This window comes from Alexandromys fortis, unplaced genomic scaffold (genome assembly GCF_014885135.2).
Source record: "Alexandromys fortis isolate MF-2015 unplaced genomic scaffold, M_Fortis_MF-2015_v1.1 scaffold_100_3062768_6864082, whole genome shotgun sequence".
NCBI classification, from domain to species: domain Eukaryota; kingdom Metazoa; phylum Chordata; class Mammalia; order Rodentia; family Cricetidae; genus Alexandromys; species Alexandromys fortis.
This window is the reverse complement of record NW_026067993.1, coordinates 759,344-777,018: the sequence shown is the minus strand read 5'-3', so window position 1 is coordinate 777,018 and position 17,675 is coordinate 759,344. Positions and strand designations below refer to the sequence as shown.

Sequence of the window (17,675 nt, the reverse complement as noted above, 5' to 3'; positions counted from 1 at the left end):
GGGGGAGGGGGGGAAAGGGGAGGCGGCGGTGGGGAAGAGACAGAAATCTTTAATAAATAAATAAATTAATTAATTAAAAAAATGAACCCCCCCCAAAAAAAAAGAGTTGATGACTTCTAGGGGGAGGAAGAGCAAGCTTTCTTTACAGATGTGGTCACGTGTAGGTAGGTGCTCCAGTGAGCACCCCATACCCATGCATATATTGGTGGCAGTAATTGGTTTCTGGTTTATTTATGAAGAGAACATGAAGAAGGGAGGTAGGGGAGGTGATCATGGATCCAAGGAGTTAGATGGAAGGAATAGGGGTGAGTATGATTCAAAATCACTGTATGGATGTATGGCATTTTCAAAGAAATCATCAAAATACTGCATTAAAAATAAACTATAGCATGAAACAGAATAAGAAATGTCTAGGGAACCTTGAAAAACATGTTCAACATTCTAAGAAATCAGGAAAAGTCATAATAAAACTACTTTAGGGTTCCATCTTACCCTAGTCAGTACAACCGTCATTAGAAATAGCAACAACAACAGCACAGGCAGGGGTGGGTGGATGCAGGCCAAGGGAACCCTTATCCACTGTGGGTGGGAATGTAAGATACTGGAGCCACCCTGGAAATCGGTCTGCATATCGTTTTAGAAACTAGAAATGAAACCATCATTGGAGCCAGGCATACACTCCCGACTATTGATGGATTCTGGGATGAAGAATCAATTACCTTCAGTTGTGCATCCACTGCTGGAATGACCAGTCTCCAACAGAAAGTTCCAAACCCTGGTCACGAGGACTGGCACAGTTAAACTCAGAGTCACAAGACAAATGGACATGAACACAAATGTGAGAAAGAGATCTGTATGTTGGAGCCCACAGGACTATACAGTGAATGCGCAGCTGGCAGACCAATAGGCAGATCCATGGAAGTGTATACGTACATGTCCACATGGAAATAATAACCTGTTTTGCAGAGCTGCGGGAACACTTGTCTTTTGGAAAAGTCACTGTCATATCTGTAAAAACCTTGTGAAGCCATGATTATTCCCTTCTAAATGGGATTCGTTCCCAAAACACCTCAGTAGTGTGAATTCTACACAGGCAATGACCTTGCTCCTTTCCACCCCCACACCATGTGGCCTTGAAGCTTGTTCTAACAGTTAAATTTACATAGAGTCAATCCCACAAAATTACCTGCTGACAGACCACATAGAAATTGCTGTAGGAGACAGGCACTGAGCAGGAAGACAACATGCCCCACCTTTGCTGACAAACAAATCTGGGCATCCTCAAAGCTGGTTATCACCAAAGAGATTAGATGAGGAGAATGGGTGAATCCAGGATTCAGGGATGTTTAGTAACTTTATATAATGCATTGGAATGTCAGATACTTTCCCTTGAATGCTTCCTCTTTCCTGGGTCGGGTTGCCTGTTTCAGAGTACTGCTTTGTCAGGTTCTACTTGCCGTTTTTGATATGCATGTTGACATTGTCCTTGCCCATAGAATTTTCCAACTGTGTCTGTAAAAACTAAAAACCTCATGGAAATCAGCCCTTACTCTTATTTTTCTTCTTCTCACTACTTCTACTTCTTCCTCTTACTCTCCTTCTGTAGTAATATGAGCAGCGGAGCTGCGTCCCCAGCACCCTGGCTGCCTGCTAGTTATGCCCCGAAATAATTACACGGACACTGTATTCTTTTAAGCACTGCTTGGCCCATTATATCTAGCCTTGTCTCAGCTAACTCTCGCACCTGGACTAGCCCATTTCTAATAATCTGTGTAGCCCACGAGGTGGCTTACCAGGGAAGATCTTAACCTACATCCATCCTGGGTCGGAGCTTCATCGCGTGTCTCTGCCTGGGAGAGGGGAGCATGGCCTCTCTGTCTGAGGTGTTTGTCCCAGACAGGAATGCTATCGAGTCTGAGCTCACTTCCTCTTCCTCCCAGCATTTTGTTCTGTTTACTCCTCCCACCTATGTTTTAACCTATCAGGGCCAGCCAAGCAGTTTCTTTATTACTTAACCAATGAAATCAACAGATTCCTATATGACACTCCCACATCATCCTTCTTCTCCTTATTCTTCCCCTTACTCTTCTTCTTATTCTTCCTCTTCTCCATGCCCCCTTCACTTCATTTTTCCCCTTGCACTAAAAAATAAAGAAGATGCAGAGGTCATGTACTTGAGTTAAGTTTTATCCTCAGATCTTCACCTGCCATAAACATCCAATTCTGAACCTTGAGGGGTACTGAGGCTGGTACTCAAGTAGGGAAGAGGGGTATACAAGGTAGGAGGAAGAAGGTAAAAGTCTGGGGTAAATGTGGTCAGTATTCATTATTTACATCGGGTGGAACTGTCAGTGAATAAATTGTTAATTAAAAAATATGACATGAAAAAGTCCTAAGTAAGAACTGAGGCTTCATGGAAGAGACAGATAACTTCACGGAGTTTTAGGCTTCAGCATAGCCTTATTTTTCTAAGAGAATTTTCATTTCTCTCAGTTTTTGAAATGTTAATATAGAATATCAAATATAGCTTCACTACTGGTTACAATATTTCATAAGATGTTTTTCAAATGTGTGAAAGTTAGTGGACATTGAGACTGAACTTGATATATGAACCCATTATACAATTCAACTTGGGGCCAACGAAACAGGTGCAGTTAGCTTTATGAGGATGGGATGGAGGCCCCATGACTCACCAGATGTCGCCTGGCTTCTCTGTCTACCAGCTGGAAGGTGTCCACCCCCGCTGTCGCTCTGTAGTCCTCTATGCTCTGCTGCATTTCCATGTGCTCAGGGTTGGCCATGAAGAATGTGTGCGCTGCCTCCATGGCCTTTTCCAGCTGGTTAAGCTGTGGAAAAAAAGGACACAATCAAGGGAATGTTTTCTAAACTTGGCTTGGAGAACTAAAGTGATCGCTCTAAGGCCTAAAAGTAAGGAAGTAGTTAGGATAGGATTCCAGATAAAACACACACACACACACGAGAGACATACACACAAACACAAACAAACATACACAAACACAGACACACAGAGAAATACACATACACAGACACACAAACACAGACACACAAATGTACACAGACACACCCCTGTGACTTTTTAAATGATGGAACTCATAATATTAGTTCTTTAGCTTTAGAGAGCAAAGAAAAGGAAGTTTAAAGAAGCAAATTAGTCCAATGCAGAAAAGAGGCTAACTTTGTATCTTGGAGATACTCATTAATGCAAAAAAAAAAAAAAAAGGTGGATTAGTTTTAATCATGTAAACAAGTGTTGGTGTCCATGGATGACAAAGAAGGGTGCTAGATCCCCGGAGCTGGAATTATAGACAGTAGTAAGCAGCCTGGACTAGGTTCTGGAAACTGAACTGAGGTCTTCTGTGAAAGCCGTGCATGTTCTTAACTATGGAGCCATCTCTCCAGCATCAAAAGTGAAGGATTTTGAATAATTATTGCGCCGACATTCTTAAGCCTCTTCACAGTGAAATAAAGAGATATTTTTAACTAAAGGGAATTAAAGTCACTCAATGCAAAAACACTTTGGTTTCTGCTCTAGTTAAGGAGAATCCCTACATAAAGATTCATTTTCTTCATACCAGAGATATAAACATTTATATTAGTTATTTTTTATAATATAACTAAAAGAATGTTTGAGCTATCATAAGATATGAAGAAATGAAATCAGTTATTGAATACATAAATATGAAGTCATCTAACATCATAAAACTTTTCAATTGAGTCTTTCTCTAAAAACGTAGCAAAATAGCCTGGTATTGGCATAAAAACCGGCAGGAGGACCAATAGAATTGAATCAAAGACCCAGATGTCAATCCACACACCTACGAACACTTAATTTTTGACAAAGAAGCAAAAAATATAAAATGAAAAAAGAAAGCACATTCAACAAATAGTGCTGGCATAACTGTATTTCAACATGTAGAAGAATGGAAATAAATCCATATCTGTCACCATGCACAAAACTCAAGTCCAAATGGGTTAAAGACCTCAACATAAAACCAACCACACTGAACCTAATAGAAGAGAAAGTGGAGAGTACACTTGAACACACTGGCATAGGAGACTACTTCCTAAATATAACCCCAGTAGCACAGACACTGAGAGAAACAATTAATAAGCGGGGCCTCCTGAAACTGAAAAGCTTCTGTAAAGCAAAGGACATGGTCAACAAGACAAAACAGCAGCCTACAGAATGGGAAAAGATTTCACTAACCACATATTGAACAGAGGTCTGAGCTCCAAAATATACAAAGAACTCAAGAAATTGGACACCAAAAGATCACATAATCCAATATAATATGGGGTATAGACCTAAACAGGGAGCTCTCAACAGATGAATCTAAAATGGCTGAAAGACACTTAAGGAAATACTCAACATCCTTAGCCATCAGAGAAATGGAAATCAAAACAACTCTGAGATTCCATCTAAGACCTGTAAGAATGGCCAAGATAAAAAAATACTGATGACAACTTGTGTTGGAGAGGTTGTGAGGTAAAGGGAACACTTCTGCATTGCTGGTGGGAGTAAAAAGTGGTACAGCTACTTTGGATTTTTCAGAAAATTAGATGATTTCTCAGAAATCATCTCAGAAAATTAGAAAACAACCTACCTCAAGACCCAGCAATATCAGTTTGGGGTATATACCTAAAGGCTGCTCAATCATACCACAAGGATATGTGCTCAACTATGCTCATAGTCGGAACCTAGAAACAACCTAAATGCCCCTCAACCAAAAAATGGATAAGGAAAATGTGGTACATTTACACAGTGAAGTACTACACAGCTGAAAAAAATAATGACATCATGAAATTTGTGGGCAAATGGATAGATCTAGAAAACATCATTTTGAGGTAACCCAGACCCAGAAAGACAAATATAATAAGTATTCATTCATAAGTGGCCTTTAGACATAAAGCGAAGAAAAACCACCTACAATTCACAATTCCAGAGAACCCAGACAATATAGAGATATTGTCTATCTCTATAGATATGCATATCTATCTCTATAGATAAGACAGATATGCATGGATCTAAACTACATGGGAGGTAGAAAACGATAAAATCTCTTGAGTAAATTAGGAGCCTGGGGGCGACAGGAAAGGGTAAAAGAGGAGGGGAAGGAAGGGAGAGAAACAAAGAAAAATATGTAACTCAATAAAAACAATTTTAAAAGAAGAAATACAAAGAAATAGTGAATTTACAGGTGCCTAGCCATTGCATTGTGGAAATACACAAACAATCAACTTTCACCACAGAAAATATATGCAGTCCTAACTTATGGCCTGGTGTCCTTACTTTTTCTCATTAACATGTTCATTTTCTTTTCATATTAACTGTGGAACTTCTTTCTCTTAGCTATTACCTGAAATTAGGTCATGATGTACACCCAGAAATATTTTGGCCATCCATATGACTAACTTTGGAGCTGCTTTCTTGTTCAATTCTAATTTTCCTAATTTAAAAAATAAAAAATAAGAAAACCACTATTACATAGAAGTATAAAATGTTTGGGCATCTACATGCTGATATTTTTATGGGAACCAAGAAGATGAACAAGTTCTCAATTGCGTATAAATCCAAACTTATTGGTCAAGTGAATGTAGAAAAAGTTATTTAAATGTTTGTGCTTTAGTCACGTAGTGAGCAAAGACTCTGCTCATCCCAAACCCCAGTAGACTAATTGGGATTCATATGGATTAGCTGTTTTATGTGTAAATGTTTCAGAAACAATAGTGCGTAATTTGTACGTGATCTAGCAACTCGATGCTGTGGGTGTACTCCCATCATCAAAGTGTAGAATGTAGAGGGCCCATGAACGCAGCATGTATATGGATGTAATACGCTCTTGTGCTCCATGGAAACCACCTCTGAGTAACAAACTATTAGTGATGAATTAGCATCAACACCCTGGACCTGCAGCCTGAGGCATGAACACTGTTTGCTGTTTATAACCCTCGCTTCCCTCCCTCCCAACCCCATCTTGGCTCAGGCGGGTCCGCTGATACAGAGAATATTTGTCCATTTGCTTTTGCTTCCTTTTTGAAATATAACTTGTCCCATGAGGTCAAGCTTGAAGACTGTCTGAAGAAATACTTTCTCAGAGCGATTGTGACAGAAAAAGAATTTCAGTATCATCTTACCCCTGTACTGGGACTTAACACACACTGCCCTGCAATAGTCAAGTATATTCACATGAATGGATTTCTGTGGAAAGGAACTGGTAACTTATTTATCGTTCTTCATATATTCCACCTATGTTCTAAATACACAATTACCTATGCAAAGAGAAAAATAAAGTGTATCTTCAACACATCAGCCAAAAGGTGTTATGTGTGAGGATAGCTAAGATGTGCTAACTGCATGAGAATGTAACAATGACACCTCTGGAGTCCCTGTACACACTCATATTCCCACTGTGGATAATCACAGATGAACATGGGTCTCATAACGCATTCCTCAGTGGTCCAGCTCTTTTCTTGGATTTATTGTAGTGTCTCCGTGCTTGCTTGTTTTCATTCCTTGTAACACAGCCCAGAAAAGAACACACCGTTCTGCAAATGTACATATGAAGGAGATTCTGCGACCTAACACTGAACCGTACAATTTCTTCACGTGCTGCTCCTGACTTTTGAATTACTGTAAACCAGTTCATGAAACTAAAGCTGTCTGCCAGACTCTATAAATTCAACCATCTGAGCAATCGTAGGCTGTATGTATTTGTAGTTTGTTTTAGAGGGATATGGTATTAAAAGTACAAGTGATTATGCAAATGCTACATACAAGGCCATTTATTGGGTGGAGATTGTAACAAGGTCCCTAAGCACCTGATTTTAGCTGAAGAATGACCTGTCCACAAACCCAAACTGCATTTAAAGGCCCCACATGGGATTTCCTTTAAGACACAGTTAGAACAAACCATAGCTGAGAGGCTCACTCTGGGAAGTAGAAAAATAAACTGTGAATCAAAGAACAATTGAGGAAAGTTGACCGGTCTGACAAGAAGAGGCTATCTAACTCTGATGGTTGCGGGAAGCGTTGGGAAGAACGTTCTTCTGAAAGCGTTGGCTCACTTCCTCCAGATCTTACAGAATGGGGAAAACTAGCCTAGAAGTCCGGCTGTGTGGGGCAGCCATGCTGTGTGGAAGAAGAAGTGAATGTTGATGGAATCAGCACCCTGTGAACATTCGGAAGTCACACTGCCCGGCTAGTGAGGGAATGCAGTCCTGACCTGAGTCCACGGCTAGTCTTAAAGACATTGGCGAGTGCGCACAGAATGCGCACGCGCCTTCAGGAGCCATCTACCAGCTGCAGAGAGACTTCAGATAAGGCACAACGCCATTCAACAACTTAGAGAGTTAGAGGTATAGGCCTTCGTAGTTTAACTCCGTCGCTAAGCTAATCTGCCCAGATGAGCTGATCTTACATACACTGTATAATTTACTTGTAAATATCGTGATCAAGTCACACACAAGTTCTTTCCTTCGTTCACACGTGTATTTGGCAGTCATTTATTTTGCACACTATTACAGACCAAGAGAGTTGACCAAAAGATCCAAGTGGCCCGAAGCAAAAAAAAAAAAAAAAAAAAAAAAAAAAACCCACTTTATAAATGATTTCAGGAGGAGATAAATTGCACGTGAAAATGAAAATAATTTATGTCCTTGCTAAGTGTTAAAAGGTATAAATGACCAGTGGTGAGTGGCGTGAGCATGCACGTGCTGGCCGGAGGAGGAGTCCTATGAATAAATTCCTCAAGGGAGCTGGTGTGAGCATGCGCATGCTGGCTGGAGGCGGAGTCCTAGGAAGCAGTGCAGCTTCTTAGCAGGGCATCCAGAAATGAGGATGGGAGGAGAAGGAACTCCTCAGGAAAGGAAAGTGAAGTAGTGTACACGGGCCCCCAAGTGGAAAAGCCAAGTGTTTTTGAAAAGCAGGGCAGAGCAGAGAGGAAGAGGAAGGAAGGAGAGAGAGCTGAGTAGCCTGGGGAACCAGATGGCTGAGAGGTTATGCTGAAGTCTGAATGCCATGCTAAGTGCAACAGGAAGCTAGCTCTTAAAGAAATTCAAGAAGGGATGTAACAAGATCTTGCACACGTCTTGAAACAATAACCCACTGAGGCTGCTATCTGGAGAAGGGAATTCAGAACAGTCAGAAAGGTTATCACAGTAACTCAGGCCAGTTCAGGTTTTCCCCCAAATAAACAAAAGACAACTGAGGCCAGTCACCTTTTCCCTTTTTGCCCTTCATTCCTTTCTTTTTCTCTTCCTTCACCCATCCTATTTATAACAATGCTTTCCAATTCAGGAACAAGACAGGGCAAAAGAAGACAAAAATGCAAGCATACCATTAGAAGCACAAATTTGAGTGCCATGTGTGTGTGCACACATGCGTGGAGGCCAGAGGTCACCACCGCGTGTCTCTCTATTGCTATCTATCGTTTTTGAGACTGGTGTCTCACTGACCCTGGCTGATGGATGAGCGCTGGCTGTGCCCTGAGTTCAGGAGTTCTGCCTGACTTTGCCTCCCTAGCGCCGGAGTTTCAATCCACATCATCTGTCCAAGGTTGACATCGGAACTGGGATCAGACTCAGGTCCTTGTCTTTCCGTAGTAAGCATTTTACCAGCTGAGCCACCTCTCCAGCCACAGCAGTCCCAACGATATTGAATGAACCTACAAGATATAGACTGTGCCACCGGAATTTTTTTGTTGGTAAATATTTCACTTGCTGGTCTCCAAATTTACTTCCAATTGTTACTGACCTCAGTTGATTTTCTTTCCAGACCAAATAAATAAATGACACCTCAAAAACACTGGAAGAAAAAAGTTAGAGCAATTTTGAGAAAACAAATTTCGAGATAAAATTTAGTAATTTCTTGGAGCTATTAAGTTAAACTAAACTTGTACATTATAGCCAACAAGCACAAAAGTCAAGTTACATAAGAAAGTTACATTTTATTTTAGGAGAGCCCGGAAGACCTTATAGAATAGAATCAGATATTTGAAGAATAAAAAGCAACTACCTGACATGACTCAGTATTTTATTTCCCAGTGACGTCATGTTACTATCATAATTTTAAAAATATCTGCGTTTGGAATTATTTTCAAACTTCAGAGCAGGCATAGCCTCCCCTGACAGATTTATAAAACTAACTTCAGCATACCTTGGGAACACGTGATAACTTGTGCCATTTTTCTGCTTTGACTCTGGGAAGTTTAACACTAAACTTTGTATCACTTACAATAGGTACAATATATTTGAATTTGTAGTATAACAAACTGAAAGTGGAGCATTTTTCTTTGGTTTTTGTATTTTCCATTAGAGAATATAATTAATTATCAAAATAGTTGCTCTAGTTAGGAAACTCAAAAACCTTTTGGGCACAGGGATTATTTCAACTTCTAGACATCTTGTTTCTTTCCTACATCTCCATGTACAGTATTCAGAAACGCCTGGTGTTCAAGTTCTCACGGTAACCCAGGAAGTAGGTGTCCATGCTAGTGTAGAAAATGAATTATCCCTGTATTTACGGAATGTTAGGCTAAGAAGGTATCCATGGTTATAAGTAAATATTTATGGCTTTCAAAGTGCTGTTTGGTGAGGAGGAAGGGGAAGGAGATTTCTGAAGAGTAGCTTTCCCCTGTGGAATGAGTTGGAAAGGGATGGGCTGTCAAAAGAGCTCTCTTCTGCCAACCGCGTCTGTGCTTTCCTTCCTTTATTGAATATGCAGAGTCGGATGACTAGACGCCTGCTGGTCCCCACAACCTGGTGATGTCCTCAGCTTACACGTTAACATTAAACACTGATGGTGACCCGCCACCAAAAATGTGATACCCCGTGAACGCATTTAAACAGACGCCATCCGTCAGCTACATTTTCTAGGAGATTCTTACATAAAGGAGACCCATGGTACCTGGTAATGCAAGCACCAAGAAGCAGAAGAAAAAAATCTCTTGATGTTAAAAAATAATTAAACCAGAATATTAGTCAAAATTAAGGGCATGCTTAATTGGACAACATTACACAAGCCATCTGCAAAGTGTCTAGCTTTCTAACAACAACAAAAAGAAAAAAAAAACAGTAAAAATTTGGATGACAGCTGGGCACAGATCTGTCTTGGTGATGGAATGTGGACCAGTCATCCTTGGCTACAATGAAATCAGTCTATGTGGCTTCTTGGTATGAGGTTGTCAGTTTGGGTTCTAAACACCAGGGCCGAGATGGAATGAGCAACGAGGCAGGCATCTCGGTTCCTGTGGTGTTTGTCCAGCAGTCTCCCCCGAGGTGTCAGAGGGTGACTAATGGTTACCGAACAGACAGCTGGTGCCAAGACCTCTCTGACACTTGTTTCCTGCTACTGTTCTTGGACGCAGAACTTTAGTGCTCTCTGGAAATTTCTTCTGGAAGTATACGCTGCACATTTCATAACACGCTTCGGTCAGTGTCCTGTGAATGCTGCAGGAGCCACAGTTTCAAAGTACAAATAATTTCACTTTAGTTTATTTAAAAAAAAAAACATAACAGTGATGTTAATAACCCTTTGTGCTATAACATAACTGGACTCCTCTGATCATGAGAGCAACAGGGAGAATATAGTTGCAAAGTTGCCAATAACAATAATCGATCCTTGTATATTGTGATATAGCTTACAATACACATTACAATGAAGCTAAAAGTGGACATTTCCTGGGTGTCCCCCAGTAGAAATATGAAACTCAAGAATATAGAGATAAATCGCTAGCCTAAGATAGTCTCTGAATGCAGAGGTATCTGATCACTATGGAGAGGGGAACTGAATCATATAAACAGGGATTTTTAGCACCGAGTAGGAAGCTGTGCTGAGGAGGTGAAGCATAGTGGAGAAATGTCATGGTGTTGTGGACATGTTTTTTTCATGACGACAGCAGACATGTGTGTTATCGTCTTCTGGTGACCCCCTGTGGCGTTCCTGGCTTGCACACTCTGGGTCATGCTTTGCAGTATTAGCATCCATATCCCAGTTCCCTGAAACTGCACACCGTCACAGGGATTTGATTGTGTCTACATCTGATGAACAATCACCTGTAGATTCCTGCTTCTGAAATACTTCATGACAATCAACAGTGTACTAGGTTAATACAGAGTTGGTACTGGCCTTTCTGGTCTTGCGACTATTCTGAAAACAGGATTTGTTTTTGTCTGTTTGTTTGTTTTAATATGCATCTGGGATCGGTCTATGAAACAACACAGTGACAGGCTCAGTTCTTAGTCGTAGGCAAGAAGGAATGGAAGGTTGGTAAGTAGGAAGCAAAGTGTGGCGTTATTATCCTATTTTTTACATAACCATTTGGAACTCTCCGGGGGACTGCAAAGGGAGGCCTGTGGGCCAGGGAAAACAAGTGACCAGTTGAATACTGGGCTGCTGATCACTGTAGCAGTGTTAGAACAACACTCGGGATGTTTTGTCAACATCATCTCTTGAAAAGACATTGAAGGTTTGTGAATATATAAATAAGTTCATCATTACAATTTCTAATGTGTTAGACTCCCTATTTCACAAGGCAAAATTAATTAATGTTCTACCTCAAGCATTTCACCAGGGAATGCAGGAAAAGCAAACCAGTAAATCAAAAGCGTTTTCTACTCATACCCTTTGGTAAGACAAAGACGCCAAATTCTTTTATGATATATAAACCTTTGCTCTTATAAGAATGCGGAGATTGCCTTCAAAACTTTTTGGCAAGCATTCATTTCAGCATATGTGAAGGAATGTGCCATGGCTGACTGCCAATGAGAAGTTCACTTCCAGATCTCTCCTGGAGAAAGCTTCTAAAGGAGTCCAAGGGTCCTGAAGAACTTTACCTGTCAAGCTGCCTAGAATGTGCTCCAAATCTGCTGGGTCACATGGTCTCCCTAAGGAAGCAGTGTCCATGACAGAGTGTCTCATTGTTTCATAAATACCCCTGACTTTTCACAACTGCTGCTTTCCAAGTATCTAGCCACAGCAACGACCTTGGGACTAGGGAGCTAATGAAATACCTATCAATACAAGAATTCTCTGTACTTCAGCCAACAGCATATATCGGAAAGAAAATGGCAGGTTGTCTGAACTTCTGGGAATGTTAAATTTTATAAAATATACTTATGGTCTAAACATGTCGGGTAATGTTAATCCTGTCACTAGTCTTACAAACACTCACTTCCAATAAGACCAAGGAAATTTACCTAAAAACATTTCAAACATATAGTCCCCATTGCTCCACTATAAGTTAGTAAAAGATTTATCCAGAAAATCAGTAGCAGGACGGTAATCGGGATCTACATCTTTGGGTGGCAAAGGCCTCAGCCATGGAGCCTGAAAACCTGTTTGATCCCTTGAAGATACATGGAAGGAGAGAATCAGCATTAAAAAGTTGGTCTCTGACTTTCACATGCACACATGCCGTGGCAAAATCCCCACAGCCCGCTATCCCCACATATACAGAAAATAAAAATATGTGTGTGGCAGGGTTAAAATATTAACTAAAATATCCACTTACAAACACATATTTGGGATTTGACATGCTATTCTCTCAAACTCAATGTGAGTTAGCACAAATTTCATCCATGTAGCGAGATGTTTCTCAGCAAAGGAACTTTGGTGGTTCTTTTGCATATAAACACTTTTGAGGAACATAAAAGAAATGTGGCATGGTTGTTTAAGTTACTATTTAATGCTGCCATAAAATGCCATGACCAAAAGTGACTTAAAATAAAAGAAACAGTTAATCTGGTTTACTATTAAAGAGAGAAAGTCCATCATGGCCAGGAAGGCATGGCAGCAGGCAGCGAGAGCAGGAAGCCGAGGGGTTGTAATTTCCCAACACAAGGGAAGAAGACAGGCAGCAACAAGTAAGATGGGGCTACAAAACCATAAAGCCCGACCAAAGTACTTCCTCTGGCAAGGCTGTGCATCCTAAATGTTCCAAAGCCTCCTCAAACAGCGCCACCAACTGGGCACCCAGTGTTCAAGTACAAAAGTCCACTGACAGCATTTTCTTTTTTTTTTTTTCAAACAATGACAATGGTCTTTGTCTTTTATTAAATACAATCCCATTGATAATATATAATTTGCCAATAGCCTGAAGAAAGGCTCTTGGGCTAGGGAGATGGCTCCGTAGAAAAAGTGTTTATCGTTCAAGAGTTTCACATTGAAGCTTAGATCCCAGCACTCTCATCTGTAATCCCATCACCCAAGAGGCAGAGAAATGGATCCTAGGGGTAAGGGAGCAGTTTGACTAGGTGCAATTGGTGAATTTTGAGTGTAAGTAGAAACTTCAAATCTGTAAAATGAAGAGTTATTAAGAAAGATATTCAAGCAGGTAGGGGTGGCACATGCCTTTGATTCCAACACTTGGGAAGCAGAGGCATGTGGTTCTTCTAGTTCAAGGCTATTCTAGTCTACAGATTGAGTTGCAGGACAGTTAGAGCTACTCAGCAAAACCCTGTCTCAAAAAATAGATAGACAGATAGACAGACAGACAGATAGACAGACAGATAGATATCCAAGGTTAATCTTGGGCTTTTGCACATACATCCACACATGTGCACATGAACCTGTGCACACATAGATGCCTACATCTATGAAGAAAGAAAGAAAGAAAGAAAGAAAGAAAGAAAGAAAGAAAGAAAGAAAGAAAGAAAGAAAGAGGAGGAGGGAAGGGAAGGGAAGGGAAGGGAAGGGAAGGGAAGGGAAGGGAAGGGAAGGGAAGGGAAGGGAAAACTAAGTTTGTACAGGATCAGTGGCAGCGTGAATAGTTAGTAAGCAACATTGCTACAGACAGAAATGTCAAGGCACAGTTACCTAGATGGAAAGGCATCCTGGAAAGCAGGATGGATTGAGGGTCCTGAAGAACAGAAATCATGGGAGTACATGGGCTGCAGAACAAGAAGAAGAGCAACAGGAGTGATGCTTACGTGTTGACAAATTAGAAGCACAGTTGAAGAGAATTAGAAAATGGGAAGCAATACACACAAAGCTAAGATCTGAAGTTTCACTCCTGGAAAGGGGGAAGTGATTGGTCTATGCATGGGTCTATGTATAAATGGGAGCAAGTGTGCTCCTGTTTCATTTTTTTAAAGGCTTTGAAAAATATAAACTAATATCAGTGCTGGCTATGGACAGCTTCATCTTTCATCAGATGAAGGTAGCAAGACTGGGGCCGTCTGGTTAACTTGATGATACTCCGAGTTGTGGGAAGAGCCTGGCTATCAGGATTAACTGGGAGAAGAAAAAAAGTTTGAAGAAGAGTTCAGAGTCTCAGGAAAACAATTGGAAATCCCCCTTTGAAAAAATAAAACAGCAGGTTAGACAAGAGAAACATAAAATTAAAGGTCGTTTTAAAATGTCAAAGGTAATAGACCAGGAATAGGATGGAAACAGCAAAGACGTTAGAAGAGTTGTGTGGGTGCACAGCTGTTTGTGGGTTGGAGAAATTATCATTTGTTTTGAGTAAGGTTATGTTTGATGCAACATGGAGACATTCAAAGAAGTGTTTTCTCTTAGCAGTGAAGAACTTTTAACTTCTATCAGGTCAATGGAGTACCAGCAAGTATTCACTTGAGACATACTCGAGGTTTTTGTACCAAAGGAAGGCAAAAAGAAAATCTTCTAAGCCGAGGATCTCATGGGCAATCATCACGTGACAGTATGACCCAGGAAGTAAAAATGACTAGAGACTTACAGAGAGCTCTTAGCTTGCTAAGTATGCACCCCCCCCCTACCCCCGGGTGATTAAAGACCTGCAAAAATATTTTATCATTAATAGTAAAGTGTAAGATAAACTTGCAAATGGAGCATCTTTCCTTAGGGCAGGGTATCTGGAGTCTTCATTGTACTGCTATACTGTATGAATAAGGGGAAGAATGCCTTCCACATTTTCCTAACTCTTTTAACCAAAAGCTTCTGTTCACTGCAGAGTATCTCAAGAGACTAATCGAGTTTCTGAGACTCTATTTGACTAAGGTCAATGTCACTAACTTTAAAGAATGACTTTCGTTATAAAACTGTCGCCAAACTGATACCAGAATACTAAAATGCAGCTCAGTGTCCCTTGACAACCATCCCATTCAACACCTCAACTCCATCTATGCTTATGCAACAAAGACAACCAAAGATCTGAGTGAGAAGAGCCCTATAGTCCAGCACCTGACAGAGGAGCTGGAACCCACACCATCTTTCTTCTGATTCCAAAGTCACTTGTTTTTGTAGTACGCCATGACATCGAAGACGAAATGGCCAAACCATCTTTATTATCAGGAAGATGAGCTATCTACTGCTTTAAACCAATGAATATGTTAAAAAGGTAAACTTAAACTATATCCCTTAAGAACCAATGACAGTCAGAATAAGCCAAAGTGAAGCTTTCCATATACCACCCAGAATAAGCCAAATTAAATTTGCAAAGTGGTTGCAAATGACTGTAGAAAAGGACTAAGGGAGTGCTCAAATTAACAGGCTGGTTTGAATTTGTTTAAAAAAAAAAACAAGCAAAAAAGAAGCCAGGAAAAAAAATCATATCAAGCAGACTGTGAAATTATATTCAGTAGTTAAAAAATACCTTAAGGTTTCTAAGTTTGTATACACTGTGGGTTGACATTGCTTCGCTCCCCCCACCCCCTTACAATGTGACAGTGTGGTAGAGGTTAGCTGCTGAATGCTGGGCTTTTGCTAAAAAAATTTTGCCCCTGCAGAGTTTCTACTTTGCACACAATGCTGTTGGCTGTGCATTTGCAGATGTTTGAGGTTCAGTCTCAACTTCGTCTTTGAATCCAAACTGGTCGACATTTAAGAAAGGTTATGTGCTGCAGCTGGGTGGGTAGGATTGTGTGGCAATCCATTACATGGAAAAAAAAATCTCCTACATTTACAAACACACACACATGACTGTTGATTCAAGGGCATGGAAGAGGACATAATTTAAAATTACAGCTATTCACTATTTAGGTTATAAATGCTGATTGCTTTGAAAATCCTAGGCAAGAGATTGGAACTTCCGCCTGACCTCCCAGCCAAGGTTAATAATACATCTTGAGATCACTGAAGACTTAAGACTGACATCCCACTCTATACTCAGCCTGTTTGTTTAACCTTCCTGTAAGAGAAAAATGTAGCAATCCAATCATACTTGCCTTAGGTCATTTTACTTCCCTGCCATCCAGTTTTATAACCTAAAGAATGCCTGGCTATGATTTTAAATTATGTATTCTTCCATGCCTCTGACCTAAGAGCAATGCATGTGTATTTGTATTATAATAATCCAAAAGAAATGGATAATTCTCTCAGAAGGCATGACTTACCAAAGTTAAATCAAGATGAGAAAAACAATTTAAGTAAAAATATAACCTCTAGAAAAATAGAAGCAGTCATTAAATGTCTCCCTTCCCCCCAAAACCAAACCAAAACAACAACATAAATAAGATCCGTAGGTTGTAGCACAGAATTCTATTAGTCTACTCAATGAAGAGTTAACGCAATACTCCTCAAATTAGTACACAAAATAGAAACAGAAGATACTCTGCTCAATTCATTTTATGAGATCATAGTTACCCTAATACCCAAACCACATAAAGACTCAACAAAGATAATTACAGACCAATTTCCCTTTTAAAAATAAAGATACAAAAATATTCAATAAAATACTTGCAAACTGAATCCAAGAACACATCAAAAGAGCATCCAACATCATCAAATAAACTTCATCTCAGAGACGCAAGAGTGATTCAATATACAAAAATCAGTAACTGTAATCCTCCATATAAACAAACTAAAAAACAAAAAACACATGATCATCTCATTAGATATAGAAAAGACCTTTGACAAAATCCAACTCCCCTTCATGATAAAAATCCTGGAAAGATTAATGATACAAGGGGCATACCTAAACAAAATAAAGATAAAGATATATATATATATCCCTAAAAATTCTATCAGGCAACTCCTATATCTGACAAACACTTTCAGAAAAGTGGCTGGATACAAGATTAACACGCAAAAAAATCAATATCCCTCATATACATAAATAACAAAGACTGAGAAAGCAGTCAGGGAAAATCACAATAGCCACAAAATATCTTGAAGTAACTCTAACCAAGAAAATAAATGATACATATAATTAAAACTTAAGACAATGAAGAAAGAAACTGAAGAAGATATCAGAAGATATAAAAATCTTCCATGCTCACGGATCAGCAGGGTTTACATAGTTGAAATGGTCATCCCAAAAGCAGTCTAGAGATTCAGTGAAATCCCCATCGAAATTCCAATGCAAGTCTTTACAGAACTTGAGGACAATACTCAACTTCATATGGAAACAACAACAACAAAAATAGGTAAAACAATCTTGAACAACAAATGAAATGCCGAAAGGTCCACCATCCCTGATTTCAAGGTGTACTACAGAGCTGTACTAATAAAAACCACATGGTATTGGCATGAACATAGATAGATATGTTGATCAATAGAATTGAACTGAATACCCAAACATAAATCTACAATCTATGAACACCTAATTTTTGAAAAGAGCCAGAAATAAGCAACATAAAAAAGACAGCATCTTCAACAAAATAATGTATGGCAAAATGGATGCCTGCATGTAGAAGAATTCAAGTAGGTTCATGTTTATCACTCTGTACAAAACTTGAGT

At 39.8% G+C, this 17,675-nt stretch overlaps 1 protein-coding gene across 1 annotated transcript in view; it reads right to left on the bottom strand.

Moving 5' to 3' along the window:
* The window catches only part of P3h2 (prolyl 3-hydroxylase 2), a 154,239-nt gene that overhangs the window by 37,847 nt on the left and 98,717 nt on the right, over positions 1–17,675 (bottom strand). Inside the window, exons 2-3 of the mRNA XM_050160024.1 lie at positions 2,694–2,846; positions 1,454–1,512 (exon numbers count right to left, since the gene is read on the bottom strand). Coding sequence (XP_050015981.1) covers positions 1,454–1,512; positions 2,694–2,846 — 212 coding nt within the window. The remainder of the gene's footprint in view (positions 1–1,453; positions 1,513–2,693; positions 2,847–17,675) is intronic.